Source organism: Carassius carassius, chromosome 21 (genome assembly GCF_963082965.1).
Source record: "Carassius carassius chromosome 21, fCarCar2.1, whole genome shotgun sequence".
Taxonomy (NCBI): domain Eukaryota; kingdom Metazoa; phylum Chordata; class Actinopteri; order Cypriniformes; family Cyprinidae; genus Carassius; species Carassius carassius.
This window is the reverse complement of record NC_081775.1, coordinates 27,933,743-27,950,257: the sequence shown is the minus strand read 5'-3', so window position 1 is coordinate 27,950,257 and position 16,515 is coordinate 27,933,743. Positions and strand designations below refer to the sequence as shown.

At 34.9% G+C, this 16,515-nt stretch overlaps 1 protein-coding gene across 1 annotated transcript in view; it reads left to right on the top strand.

Moving 5' to 3' along the window:
* Window positions 1-1,323: 1,323 nt before the first annotated feature.
* The window catches only part of LOC132098048 (metabotropic glutamate receptor 6-like), a 46,105-nt gene continuing 30,913 nt past the window's right edge, over window positions 1,324-16,515 (top strand). Inside the window, exons 1-2 of the mRNA XM_059504154.1 lie at window positions 1,324-1,698; window positions 9,540-10,145. Of these exons, the coding sequence (XP_059360137.1) occupies window positions 9,588-10,145 (558 nt within the window). The 5' untranslated portion in view covers window positions 1,324-1,698; window positions 9,540-9,587. The remainder of the gene's footprint in view (window positions 1,699-9,539; window positions 10,146-16,515) is intronic.

Here is a 16,515-nt window from a genome sequence, read left to right as displayed (position 1 = left end):
GAGAGACTGCTTTTGATAAGATGTCACATCTGTAAGGTTGAAGCAAACAGAAGGTGTCATTAAACTAAACCACAAAAAAAGAAGAAAAAAAACCCCCCACAATCCTAAAGGTAATGAATTTTTTTCATAATTTGACATGTCAAAGTTAACAACGCTTTTCACAATACAGATTCTTTTAAAGCATCTTTACAGAGCCCGATGTCCCCAGTCGACAAGTCAAAGATAGCAGTGGCAAGGAACAATATCCTTAAGATGTGCAAGTGTGCAGGGAGAGAAACCTTGTTTGGGGAGCCCATTTAGCTGGCACATATGTAAATGTAAGATTCCTTGCATGTAGCAGATGTTTACTGAATAAATTAGTCAATAATTTGATGTTATCCTACAGCAGAATCTTATTTTATTTTTACAAGATTATAATTCGATCCTTCTTGGTTCCAAATTAAGACAGATGGATTTTGCTTTATGCCATGACCAGTATCTGTTTCTTGCATATTATGGAACTTTTAGATATTACAAATGTTTATTTTGCCAGACATAAGCATGTTCTGTTGAAATTGACTTTTACTATTTTATGTTTTCACGCTTGCGCTTACAGAGACCCCAGTGATGTATGGATCAATAACTTTATTTTTATTTATTTATTTAGGGCTGCAACTATAAATTATTTACTCATTTAAAAAAAAAATACATTCAAATGTGTAAAATGTGTATAAAACAGAAAGGACCCAAATGAGTGAAAAATATATTTTGACCTTTTGTGAAAGGGCATATTTTGTTGGAGTGACCCTAAAAACGTAATGGTAACAAATGATCAACAATGAAAAAGCTAACACTTAAGATTAGGGAAAACATATTAACTAACTAAGAGATTTCCCTCAATAAACTCTAAATTGTCTGCTTATTAATAGTAAGGTAGATGTTATAGTATTTATTTTAAGGTGTTGGGTATGGTTAGAATATGATCATGCAGAATAAGCCATGCTTTATAAGTAATAATAAATAGCCAATATGCTATAGTAATAACATGTTTTAAACTAGACTTCAATAGGTTTTTTTCTAAGCTAATCAAAACAAAGTAAATGTCCATTGAAGCATCATCCCTACTTTTTACCACAGAAGTAACCCAACAGGTCCCCAGAAAAAAAATATAAGTACAGTAAAAGAAGTGAAAATAAACAGCAACACCCCAAACAGAGCATGAGGACTAGAGTGACCAGCACAAACTGCATGACAGCATACATGGAGTGAAGAGAGAGAGAGAGAGAGAGAGAGAGAGAGACAGAGAGAGAGAGAGAGAGAGAGCGAGAGAGAGAGAGAGAGAGAGAGAGAGGGGAGGGGGAATTGAGCTTTTAAGAGATTTGATAGAGATAAGAAGCGACACAGTGTTGAGAAATATTGTATGTTCGATACGAATCTCATTTCATGGTGAAAAGGCAGAGAGCGCGCGCGAGGACGCGGACTGAGCTGCGGAACGCACGACTGACTGAATGAATGAATGAATGAATGAATGAAACGATGAAGAAGAGCTCTGGGCTTTCTGTAATCAGGTCATAGGTGGTCTCAGCAGGTCATAGGTAAACTAAACAACTTCCAAAGCTTCAGGTGGTTTGAGCGAGTCGTAATGTCTTCGTGGGTTTGAGGAGATGTCGTGGATGTCTCGACAGACTCCTGGAGAAAGTTCAACATCAGGATGAACAGGTAAAAAAGCGGACTGTATGTATTTGTGTCGTGCAATTTTTTTTTTTTTTACAATATCCTATGTCGTCTGCTTCCACAAAGTTTGTTCGGTTTTCTGTCAATTTTTATTTTCTAAGTTATTATAACATTTACAAAATGCACGGACAAAAATGTCATGGTATAAGTGATTTTTTAAATGTATATATACATCTTACATGTACAACTGTTAAAAAAAAAAATAAAATAAAAAATAACCGATGTAAATGCAGTACTAAATGAATTCTATGGAATCAAGGTACCATGGTATTACCATGGTTCGGACACTGCTGTGATGATAATAGTGTAGTATTCCTTGAAGAGCCTTGGAGTAAATGCTACATGAATATACAGTACTTAGGATTCAGCACCGTATATCAAAGTACCATCGTAATGCCATTTGATCCCATCATTATAAATCGTTTTTAGGACAAAGAAACATTTTGGGGGACTAGTATTTGTCATACTATCATATTGTTTGAAGTACAATAAACATATCTTGAACATGGTAAATGCATATGGTAAACATTCAGTACCATGATATACATTATGACATATACATAATATATTTATCATTTAACATTATCAGATTATATCTCTGTATTAAGTGCATAGGCAAAACAAATGTGTTGGGCATTGTATAATCTAACAGTTTTTTTTAGTGACTGATGGTCGTTGTAACAAAGTTATTTGTTACAAAGTTGAATAAGCAACCCCTTCAACTTTCAACTTTTTTCAAATTTGAATCATTCCCATCATGTTTAAAATGTATTTATGCTATCTTGATAGTGACTGTAAATGAAACTGTCATTCAAATGCTGCTGAAATAACAGATATTCCACAATGTCCGCATATAGACCAAACAATGGTCTCAAAATGGACTGGGGTTAAGAAATGTTTTTTTTCTTCTCTTTCTTCTGTTGAGAAAAAAAACCATAATAATTTTGTTCACATTTAATAATGTGTGTTTTATCAACAATTCAATTCTCTTTGGCTTTTTTATTTTTTTTGATATGCCTCTGTTATGCAGAATTCAGTGGGTAGTGAGCACTATATGCATAATTATCTGAAGGTTTGCAATAATGCATGCATTATTTCATAATGTAGATTGTCATATAGGCTTTGACGTGTCCATCACGATTAGACAAAAGAGGAATTCAATAGCTCTTGTAAGGCTTTGACACCCATTGCAGTGTAGAACTTTTGTGCATTTGTCTTGAAGCTCTTTTGTATCTGCTTTCCATGTCCTGTAGGATGAATTCCTAGTTTCTTAATCCATGCTATGAGGTCTGTCGAGTCTCTTTGAATTATCATTGCAGCACTGAACCCCTGTCGGCTGTGTCATGCTTCTGTGCATGAGAGGTCAGCATTTAAAAGTCTTCCGTTTGTGTTAAGAATGTCATTTGTCATCAGGGATGTTTTCAAAAGTGTTGTAGCTGCTCCCTGTGCCCTCTCACATAATGTCAAGAATTCACAGTGTGTGATCTTCATCTGATAATGTGTGTGCTCTGTAAGAGGGCCTTAGACAAATCAGCAAGAGTTCTTGTGAAATCCTTTATAACAGAATTGTTGTTTTTTTTTGCAAATTGTGCAAGAAAATTTTTAAGAACATTAAAAATTCTGTATCTCAAAAAATGTGATTTTTTTTCTCAAAGATCAGATTTACAAAAAAGAAATGTTCAAGATCTCCAAAGCAGGTTTAATTATGCACTCAATTTGGTTGGGGCTCCTTTTGCACGAATTACTTCTTCAGTTCTGCGTGGCATGGAGGCGATCAGCCCGTGGCACTGCTGAGGCGTTACTGAAGCCCAGGTTGCTTTGATTGCGGCCTTCAGCTCCTCTCTATTGTTTGTCAGATGCTACTTATCTTCCTCTTTACAATACCCTATAGATTCTCTGTGAGGTTCAGTTCAAGTGAGTTGGCTGGCCAATCAAGCACAGTAATATCAGGGTCAGCAAACCAGTTAGAAGTGGTTTTGGCAGTGTCGACAGGTGCTAAAGTCCTGCTGCAAAATGTAATCAGCATCTCCATAAAGCTTGTCAGCAGATGAAAGCATAAAGTGCTCCTAAATATCCTGGTAGATTGCTGAATTAACTTTGGACTTGATAAAACACAATGGACCAACACCAGCAGATCTCACGGCACCCAAATCATCTCTGACTTCAGAAACTTCACACTGGACTTCAAGCAGCTTGGATTCTGTGCATCTCTAGTCTTCTTCCAGACTCCAGACCCTGATTTCCAAATGAAATGCTAAATTTACTTTCATCTGAAAAGAGGACTGTGGACCACTGAGCAACAGTCCAGTTCTTTTTCTCCTTACCCCAGGTGAAATGCTTCTGACGTTTTTTCTGGTTCAGGAGTGGCTTGGTTCTCGAAATGTGACAGCTGTAGCTCTTTTCCTGAAGACGTCTGAGTGTGTTGACTCTTGATGCGGTGACTCCGGCTTCAGTCCACTCCTTGTGAAGCTCTCCCAAGTTCTTGAATCTGCTTTTCCTGACAATCTTCCCAAAGGATGTGGTCATCCCTGTTGCTTGTATGCCTTTTCCTACAACAAATTTTCCTTCCAGTCAAATTTCTATGAATATATTTTAAATACAGCACTCTGTGAACAGCCAGCCATTTCAGCAATGACCTTCTGTGGCTTACCCTCCTTGTGAAGGGTGTTGATGATTGACTTCTGGACAACTGTTAAGTCATTAGTCTTTCCCATACATCACAATCATCATAAATCATCACAATTAAAAGAACCAAAGACCTAAACTACTTCAGTCTGTCTGCATTGAATCTATTTAATACAGGAGTTTCACAGTTTGAGTTGAATTACTGAATTAAATGAACTTTTCCATGACATTCAAATTTATTGAGATGCACCTGTAAAGCCTTAATTTCACTTTGGAAAATTGGGGTATTCCCCCTTTAGGTGGCTGTTTTTTGACATATTTTTAAACTACAATCACCCAACCTAAATGTTTTGCCACCCAGTGTATTTGTTATTTTTGAATTTATAAAGTTGTTGATTCATATTTATATTGTGGGGAAGATACTTAAAAAGAACTTTGATTTCAAACTCTGAATTGAATTCATTTGTACTAAAAAGACAAGTAAACAGTCAGTAATAAAATAAGAATAGATAAATGACAAGCAAAGACACAAACAAATACATTAAATTAAATTAAAAAAATAAAAATTACATTAACAAGATGCAACTACAATTAACTAAGGTTCAATGCCTTGGTTGGTGGTGAATACAAGCTCAAGATATTTTCACATTTTATTCTAAGATAAAAACATCCCCATTTGATTAAAAAATAAAATGCTTTTAGTTGTCTTGAAAAATACAGAGGTTGTCAGTGACGTTAAACCGTGCCAAACCGGTAAACTCATCTACTTACTAGTCTGTCTATACAGTCTCATTGTGCTTATAATAGCACTCCTTCAAACTATTCTAAAATCTTTGAGTTAAATGTTTTAAATGTAAAGAGTTTTGACGTTAAAGTCATATGATCATGTGTTCGTTTATAGCCTATGTTTAGCTCCATCATTTATAAATGTTGTGTTCATTTGTGAAGATTAAACGTGTAAGAATTATATTTCCTGCAATAATCCAAAAGCCAATGGAAATTGCATTATGTCTAGGGGAACCAGGGCGATTGTAACTTCCGTCTTGGCTTACGCCCTTTTGCCTGATGCGGACTATTACCTGCCATTTTATGCACCATTACGTCACCAAAGTGTGCAGTATTTCAGACTGGGCTGCGCATCTATATTGTTCCCTGCACAATGCTGGATTTGCTGAATTTCTTCTTTCCATTATTTCCTGAACAAGAAGATGAATGAGGTTTCAAAAAACTCCCTGTGTCCGTTACAACTATTATGGACAGTCTATTGCAAAGACCCTCAGCTTATTTCTGAACCGCTGACCTCATTGTTGCAGAACGGTCCATCTTAATCCAGGTACCTTGACACCCTTTTTTGTGCTGGGTCACTTTGACTCTGTCTAGTCTATCATTTCGGAACGAGTTCCCTCAAACTTCTCTCTAACTGCTCCTAATGGATATCAGCTGCAAGATTTAGGTCTATTACCAAGGAAAAAATTCCCCCAATGATTTGTTGTATTATCCATTATTCCAACCCTTCATTTCTGAAGAGTGATCACATTATAAGTATGTCACACTGGGAATGACCTCACCATTTGTGGGCATTAATAGTTTGGGCCAGAATGGGCATTAATAGTTTCAGCTGATGAATTTTAAAAAGCATTAACTGAGACTCTGTTTGCAGACTACGAAATGAAATTGGGATTTTGGTTGAACACGATATAAAACTATATCATGTTTTTGGCAGAGGGATTAAAGAAATTGTGATAAGAAATTATAATTTATTTTTTGCAGAGGCCAATCTTTCTACTTTAAATCAAATCCGTAGAGTCATATAATATTTAAGTTAATTGCATATATTGAAGGAAAAGCAAAGAAACTTGCAGTGAATGACAGAAATCCAGTATAATAGTCTGCAGACTGCTATTATTGACTGCATATTAGCTGTCTCTGATGTGCAAATGATTTAGAAAGTGCTTTCCTCTCCCTTTGAAATGCCTCATAAACATGCCGCTTTTAATCATTCACTTGGGGTGGGCTTTTTTCATTGGTGGCTTTTATAGCTTGTTTACAGGTTTGTTTGGGATCACCATTGGGATGTGTCCTGTGAAAACCATTTGCCCCTTCTGAATGCACAAAGCGATCTTGCGCTTACATTAATGCCACATTACCCTATGCGTTCACTGCACTGCAAGTGCCAACCGCACGCAGCATTCCACAAACAGTGATTACTGTGATTACATGATGCCACCATGGATTATTGAAACAGCCCATTATGTTTAACAGCTTCAAATGATGTTTTATCACCGTGAAAATGATATTTACCAGAGAGAGTGCAGGGAAGAGCTTGTCTCCTTCGATTATCATCTGACGTCGTGCCACTGCCACTTTAGTGCCAACCCAGAATCAGATTACTTCTCATGTGGAAATGAACCCACTTTCAAAACAATTAGTTTGCAATATTAAATGTGTCTTTTAATTTCAGAAATAGCAGTGGGGTGCTTTGGTACACTCAAGCACACACATCTCCAGATAATAGGGAACAAATTGTCGATGACAGTAAGGGAGACTATAGATATTCAATCTGATTTTTGTGTTAGCTGAATGAATTTAAAGGGAAACCCTTTGGCAGGCAGGCAGGCCCACAAGCTGGCGAAAAAGAGCATGTGAATGGTATAAGATTTGATTAGGCTACTCAAAGCAAATTCAATCTCCAGTTTCTACTGTAAATGCAATCAGGGCTCACAAGGAACTGGAAGAGCAGCGTTCGATATCTGAAGTTGCTGCATAACACCTGACTGAGTAGATGTTGCAGTTTCGAAGCAACTGCAGCAAAAACAGATGCCGCCGCTACAGCTATGTGCTCTGGAGTGTGATGTAAAATTTTCATCAAAATGTAATGCCTTGCTACTAAGAGGTTCTGAAAGCTGTCAGACTCAGCTCCAATGATTTATCCTTCCACTCTCGTGCATAAACCATGGCTTGTGTTCGCAATGGAATTCTTGTGTACTGTTGACGGCATACTGCACAATATGTACTGCCTATTTTTTAAAACAGTATACAGTGTGTCATGAGAAACATTCACACAATAGCATGCTAAATTGTCACATCTTTCGCTACACTGCATGTTCTATAAAGTAAATGTAATATTGTGCATTTTGAATCCAAGTTTGTATAAAAAATTCATTAATCAGTCCAGAGGGTGATGTATAAATCTGAAGGTCATATTAAGCTTTTTACCTTAATTCTTTTGCTACTAATCAGATGCCTGTTATGGTTATATTTCATGTTTTTACTTTTGACCTAATAATGTTTTTTTAAAAAGTAATGCATTTGGTTACCAATGATACAACAAAATATGTTCAAAGTAAGCCATATGAAAAGTATATTAGAGCGATTAAAGTTAATATTTCTTGTGTCTCAACTTGTGTCATGTCCAGTCAAACTTTGCCAAATTATAATATTTAAGAAATAATATTATTTACTATTATATTTTTATTATGAATTATATTATCAAAAATAGTAAGAAAGACATTTTAAAATATATGTTGTTAGGATGCATACATTTCATAGCAGTTTTATTATAGTATCATTGAGATACTATTATTGTTTTTGTTAATTTAATATATTAATCAATATTTTGAATTGTATATATTTTCTGTTCTTCTTTTAATTTTAATTAATGCTTCAGTGTTATTGTGTTTTCTATTTTTATAAACTTTTGTTTATTTTATGTCTATACGTCTATATATGTCAAAAAATATATTTTCTTTATGTTTTATTTAAATTATTATTTTAATGTTAATTTAATCGTAATGTTTTTAGTTTTAGTTGAGTGTTTTCTTTTTTTTAATTTAGTTAAACAACCCTGTTCAGAGAATGTATGAAACAAAATCATTAGAGACTTACATTTGTTGATTCAGGCAGATAACAAGCATGTATGTCCACTGTTGAACACTGTATTTTCTGAAAGTCTACAGGGACAAAATAGCTGAAAATAATCGAAGAAACTTAATCTTGACTTTCATGATGATTCATCATGTCTTTTTGTTCATGTACAGGTCTGTTTGTCTTTCCCCAGTGCATCTCTCTTTGCATCTCTGAGTAACTGTATGATCATCCTATAGACTAGAGCTTTATTTCTATATGCTCACAACATTAAAGTTAACTTTTCTTGTATTAAAGTTTTAGTTACAGTCTCTCGCTTAGCTCAGTTCCATCTTTTCTCTCTGCTTTCTAAACAAATTCAGTCTTTCATTGACCTTTGAACCCTTTGGAGAGCCATTCTTTCCATAGCTGTTCGTACAATCGCTACGCTTCAGAACAGTTGGGCTCCATTCCCCGGAGCTTCACCACATGCCAGACTATATCACTCTCCATTTACAGTCTGCATCTTTAAAGCACATTGTATCTAGTCTTGTTTATGATGTGTTATCCACTTTGCCTGAATAGTTAGAGAGTGCTAGAAATTCAAATGACTTTTTTAGTGTTCGAATGCTTTTTCCATGTATCATTATTGTAGAATCATTGTCATGAGAGTGTTGTGAATCAGCATTACAAGAATAGAAGAATAGAAGAGTTCAAACTCAGAAGGTTTGCAAAAGTGACATAAAGAGTTTCAAGCTTCTGACATGTTGATTATTTACTGCCCCAAGTCATGCAAATACATGCAAAACTTCCATGCAAGAGTTTAACATTTAGAAATAGGGCTGAGTAAATTATTGAAATAAAACCAAAATCACAATAAAGAAATTAAAATAAAAATAAATAAAGACTAATTATTAAGACTGGATATTAAGAAATTTAGACTACATATTTGCATTTGTATTATTATTGTAGTATATTTCTTAAACATATTTTTATTATATGCATTTTTTTTACATTTGTATTAAAGTGCAATTTTATAATAGTAATATTAATTATTAATTTATTATTATTAAACATTGCAATAATAATTGTTCTTAAAAATAAAAGTGTTTTTTTGTTTAATATATTATTTAATACATATTTATATCCGTACTTAATATGTTTTCATTTATAATAGAATTTTATTTAATTTAACATTTTTATTTAATATTATTATTATTAGATATTATTATTATAGAAAAAATGATATCGTGCAGCCTCACAAACCAAAAAAGAGAATAAAGCATTTGAAATTGCAATCACAATTTCACTAAAACTTAAATAATTGGCAATTAAATATTTTTGTTTATCTCTGACAGGTTCCTCAGATAGTGGATGAAAACTTGCGTGTTTGATTCCTGGTCGTTATGACATCACATCCTCCTCTGTTCTCATTGGACCATCAGGTCGGGATGTTTCGGGTTTTAAGATGGAGCAGCTGTCACTCTACCACATGGCCACGCCTCCTGTGGATTCTGTGGGTGTGGCTAAACCCATGTTTGTCAGTTCACCAGCATTCGCACCCACATTCCATCAAAATCCCGGGGGACATCACCTTGGGGGGCCTTTTCCCTGTCCATGCCAGAGGTCATGCAGGAGTACCATGTGGAGAAATAAAGAAGGAGAAAGGAATCCACCGGTTGGAGGCCATGCTGTACGCACTTGACCAGATCAACAGTGACCCAGAACTGCTGCCCAACATCACGCTAGGGGCCCGGATCCTCGATACGTGTTCCAGGGACACTTATGCCCTAGAGCAGTCTCTGACATTTGTCCAGGCCCTCATTCAGAAAGACACGTCTGACATTCGCTGCTCCAATGGCGAACAACCGATCATACGCAAGCCTGAGCGCGTGGTGGGTGTGATAGGGGCGTCAGGAAGCTCAGTGTCCATCATGGTGGCCAATGTCCTCCGGCTGTTTGAGGTGAGAACTCATCTTAAGCACATGACAGTGAGTGAGTGAGTCTGTGCAACATTCAGAATTGGCTCCACCTATCTTTCTATGTGTGTGTATGTCTATCGACCATTCTGTTGTTCTATTGTTTTGTCGTTACGTTGTTTTGTGTATCATTCTATCTACTGTTCTGTTCTTCTATCTATAGTATCTTCTATGGTATAGTATACCATTCTATCATTGTACCTATATATTACTCTGTCTGTCAGTTTATCTGTCTACCGTTCTACCTATCATTCTATTGCTGTCTTTTGTTCTGTCATTCTCTCCGTCCAACATTATGATAATGAAAACATTAGGATGATAAAAAAAAACAATTAGATATAATTTGTCAAAATAGCTAAGGTCTCTTATACTCAACAAAGCTGCATTTATTTGATAAAGTACAGTAAAAACAGAAATATTGTGAAATATTATTACAATTTAAAATAACTGTTCTACGGTGCCCCTAAGATGACATGGTCGGTTCACTTAGTTTTGTTGTGGCCACGATATAATAACATGATATTATGTCATGGCCTCGAGATGCTATGTTGAGGGAACAACATGTTTTTCTCGTGGTCACGAGTTTAATGCGTAAACGAACCTGCGTGACCATAGCAACCCCAGGATTGCCAGGGATTTATTCATTAATATTTTATTTTGAATTAAGAAATTATTATATTATTTATTATAGAAATTACTACATTATTAAATTATTATATACACCATAGGCCTATGCTACCGGGCTGTATTACATGTGATCATCAGCATTCAAATGAACTTTGTCATAAACAGAAGTTACATAAAGTGCATAATATAAAATATAAAAACATTTTTATCCATCCTACAGTCTTATAAGACCATTAACTGATGGTCTTTTCCCCATAATATTTGTATATTATATTATTATTATCCTATTATTATTGGTTATATTTTTATAATCGTTTATATAAAATTTTTCCCTTTATTTCGATCTCTTCACGTTCTGAGTACTTTTGTAAATAATAGCCTACAGTAAATGCTCGACATGCCAGTACAGTTTTGATTATGCTTACTGGAAGTTTTCCTGGAATGCAGTTTAAATTGAACATATATTTAACTTTATTTTGGCTATTTAATAGACCATAATTATAAATACTATAGTATTCTGTTTTGTAGTATTCAGGAATTAATCATTCACGTAGTTTCATTTGTAAATGAAAACACAACACGCATTGCTATGGTTACGCAGGTGTGTTTATGCATTAAACTCGTGACAAAGGGAAAAACAAGTCATTCCCTCAACATAGCATCTCAAGACCACGACATAAGGATGTCACTTCCTGGACAAAATTATCTTGTGGCCATGACATAATATGACATTCCCACGAGTTAATATGATGTTCCCTCAAATTAATATTTCGTGGCCATGGCATATTGTCATGTTCCCATGAGTTATTATGTCATGGCCACGACAATACTAAGTGAACTGACCATGTCATCTTAGGGGCACCTTAGTTTTCTATTTGAATGTATTGTAAAATTCAATTTTTAGCAGCATTCCTCCAGTCTTCAGTGTCCCATGATCCTTCAGAAATCATAGTAATATGCTGATTTGCTGCTCAAGAAACATTTATTATTAATATTAGTGATGAAAACAGCTGTGGTGCTTCATATGTTTCTGTAGACTGTGATACACAACCATTTAAAAGTTTGGAGTAAGATTAAAAAATAAGTAAATAAATATTCATTTTTAATATTCATTCAAAATATATTTAAATAGAACACTCTTGTCTTAAATAGCAATAATATTTCACAATATTATTGTTTTTTCTTTTGTATTTTTGTTCAGTAAATGCAGAATTGGTGACTTCTTTCAAAAACATTAATTATCTTAATTATTCCAAACCCCCAGTTTGACCCCCAGTGTAGCTTTTAACCATGACCTTTCAGCCCTGTAACTAAATATTGCATATGCATGAGTGAACTTGTGACTCAGAGTGTCCAATTTGCTTGTCTGAAAAACTGGAGAGTACACTGTTGTTGGATCCATCTCAATTTGGACAAAGATAAGAGAGCACATTTGTGTAATCAGTGTTTTTTTGTCTGTTTGCTACAACAAAAGCATGGAGAAACAACTACAGTTAGAACTGCTTGGTGCAGACTAGGCTGTGATTGGGCATTATTGGCAACCGCAATCATTTATGATCAGAATTTTACCCACAACAAAGCACAAAACCCATGCACATTTTTCCTTTAAGCAAACAAAAGCTGAGGGAGCTTTAAACAAGTGTGAACAACTATGCATTATTTGTCCAGAAACTGTTCCAACTTTCTCCCAAGAGGATCATACTTGGTGGCTCACTCATATATTGCAAAATTAGGCTCGTCTGAGAACACATGGCATGGACACCCTGCCCGGGAACGAGGGAATCTCTGTGACGAATGGTGTGATTTGCTCCCCTAGTGTAAGCTTTTTTGCGAAGACTATCTCGTTCCCAATATCCCTCGGGTTCCACAGGACTCAAATCCCTTCCTACATGGTTCTTATGTTTGAAATGAGAAGAAGCCGACATATTGTTCTGAGAGCATGTCCAGAGTTTTTTCCTCTTTTGTAAGGTGAAATGTGGAAATTGATTTTATGAGAGTCGACCGAGTGACAGACTAATAAAGCTTTCTTTTTAAGCTCTTCTCTAATGGAACAAGACAACAGAGTGGGAGCGTTTCTATATGCTGTCTATGCCTCGGTGTGTAATGGTTAAGAACCCAAGAAAATGTTTTTTATGTCATAATACAATTTAAACTCTCTTAACCCATCTGTGATGCATTATTGAGCTTCAAAGAGCCCTCACTTCATTTGCAAACAAAGTCTATGATGATCGCTGATTGATCGGAATGGAATTGCTTTGACAAAGCAAAAATGTTCAAGAGAGACCCACGGGAAAGAAAGTCTGAGGTCTTTTTAATATCTCATTTGATTCTTTTATGAAGCAGTGGAGAGCAAATGGAGATTTCAGATTTGCTTTTGCTTAGTCTGCAATCAGAGATACGACCGGAAACCATTTCTCCAAATGATCTGAGCTGCTCTCTACATTCATTTTGCAGCGTTATACTCTTGATGTGCTTATAATGGACTTGCTTTGTCTATCTTTATTTCTCCAAAAGAATTTTGAAGTTGAGGAAGCATTTGGAGCAGTGTAGGGGACACAAACCTGTAATGTCAGATTAAAGCGATCGCATGAATGCTGAGGCCTCACGTGTTTATTTGTGGTTGATTAAAGAAAAAATACAGCTGTTTTGTTTCTGAATCCAGCATTTCCAGTTCACAGTTGTCATGGAAATGCTGTAATCTCATTAACAGGAACATTGCTAAACCCCTTAGTTGATTTCTGCCCTTGTCAAATTCATGTTTACATGTTTTAGGTGATCCAATAAGCTGGCTATGACAAAATATCAAAGGCATCTTTGAACATTCAAATATTTAACTGCTTTATTAAACTATGATATATAAAAACCAATGAACATGAGAGTGCCTTCAAACCAGAAAAATCACTCTTAAATACATCAGGGCATGATAACGGTGTAGTTATGGCATTGACATACGGTTTTTGGACACATTTTTCTTTCAGGAATGTGAAGGAACTGCAGGGGGGTTGTAAGTGAAAGAAAGGTAATAATTAATTATATTGAATGTAAAATATATATATTAGACTGCATGATTATAGCAATATATCTAAGTGCATTTAGCAAATTAAAGGCTACAAATGTACGTAAATAACTGTAGAGTCTGTTGCATTTCCTTATTTTAATTATCAAATTATATTTTATTTCACAATAATATTGTAATTAACAACAGTAATATATTCTTCATTTTTATAATTAAGTGTTATGTTATTTTTATAATCAGATAAAAATTGCTACTGTACTACCATCATTACTAATAATAATATTAATTATTATTATTATTATTATTATTATTATTATAACAGAAATATATTTGGTAGCCTATATTATTTCCTATTATTATTTCTGCTACTACTATTAACTTGAGGGAACTGAAGACTTGGAAATGTGTAGATAAATTATTGAAATATTAACATAAAATCTCAGGGGGTATTTCAAGTCAACATATTACACCAAGGGGTTCTGCTGTCTTCAATATGAATACAGTATCATAGTATATCAAAGTATTATGGTTTTACCATCTAATTCCATCAGTATACCATGGTATATATTGTAACACCAGTTCACTGTGTCTATATACAATGTTTCTTTATTGAATTTTCCCAAACAGATTTCATAGAAATTCAAATTTCATTTAAAAAACACAAAAACCATGAAGTGCATTTCAATTTCACAGGAAGTTATCCCATTGTGCTGTTGTAAATGATAGAAAGGTGTTAGACAATAGGCTGTATCTGTGGGGACAGCTGTCTGTAGCCAACCCTCTAATTAAACACATGTGGAATAAAGTCTGAAACGAATGCGGAACAAAAGCAGTGGTACAGTGGATCTTCATTAACCGGACCTTTTTGCGCGAGTGATTATTCCAGTTTACATATTGCTCACTGAAGCGTGGACAAAGGTTGGACAGCCACCTCTTTCCATTTATCGTGTTTTTGTTGTTTAAATATGCTTGGGACAGTTTCAAACAGCCATTTAGCCCATGTTTTGCATACGAAAAGCCTGTTGTTTCGCTGATATTTTTACACAGTCGATCATTAATATGTGTTTGATGTGTCGGAAACATCATGAAAATATCATGAGACAGACTGTGAGCACAATGCTCGGGTTCTGGAAATTTCTTTGATGTTTGTGACACCAAACACCTGTTGTTTGTGGAAGGTCTTTGTGTTTATTCCAGTCTTTGCGACAGGAATGAACCTGTGGATGTGTCCCAAATTGCATTTTTCTGCTATGCACTGAAAGTATGTTCTCCACTGATGATTGTAAAGCATATGATTTTTATTGCAATGGTGTGTTTACATACTCTTGCTATTTCTACAGTATACAGTATACAATAGCACAGTATGCACATTTTCTGCATAGAGAAACTTGAATTAAATAGATTTAATAGATTTTAAATAGATTTGTATTTTTTATTTTTGAAAATTGAGCTCTTTGCACTAACAAACATCTTTTTTTTTATTTTTCTTTACATTAACTTGAATTCAATTTGGAAAACAATGGTTTAATATACGCAAAACTTGTCATAATTTTTTCAGTGTCATGTTATTCCAAACCTGCAAACCCCATTGATTTCACTGAATTGACAAAACACAGAAAACAAACAAAAAAAAAAAAAAAAAAAACACTGAAACATTTTTCAAAATATCATCTTTTGTGTTTTCCCAGAGAAAATTTGTACGAGACAAGTTTTAAATGAAGTAAAGTAAATAATGACAATTTTCATTTTTGGGGGAAAACCTTTAATGCTTCATATTAATTAAGAATGCTTAATTATAAAGTTTCTACATTTAAAGACTGCGTTGACAGTACAGAAACATATGTTTTGTTTATATGTTGATTGGATAAAGTTGCATATTTAAATAAAATATGTATTGTTGACATATATGGTGCTAAATATATTACCATATAACAAAATCATAAAGATGTCATATACATATATACAAATTTTACTATGGGGATTTTATTTATGTTATGAACTTACATCTTAATCTAGCCAGAGAATGCATGTAGCTTAATATATGTAGAAGTTACATATTGCCTTATAGATAACATATGGCAATCTATCACTCTATATCACTAAGGTGCAGTTTATGTCATATATTACATTTGGCACCATTTTCTGCAGCTGAACAAATTAAAAATAGCACTGCCACAAACTCTTCTTTTCATGCAGGGGTTGCAGTGGGTGTTAACCAAACAAAACATGCATCAATGCACACTTGGAAATCCATCCAGGAACCTTTGGCACACTTTTCAATTAACTATAATTTGTGATGAACTAATTCTAATCTCACATGCTGTTCAGGACAGATAGTTTGTGAATTGGGATGCGGCATGAGTTTTTAGTTCAGAGTTTCTTGATGTGAGAGTCACAAGAGGGGCCGTATCTCATGCTTTCCACAGTCAGGGCGAGTTAAATGAGATTTTACTTCAGCCCACGGTAATGACTCTCCCTGTCAAACGCTCGCTTTAAAGACGGCACGTCCTTCCTGCTTAACAGACAGTGATGACACATCTGTGAGCAAGCACAGACCTTCAGTGCACCTTTTCAGAAACAGAGCATGCTGGGAGTCATACATGTACACATATAAACACACACATCTTTCTCTGAGTCGCTCAGACATCTTTCTCAGATGCACACACACACACACACACACACACACACATACTCATTTGGATTACAGAGCGG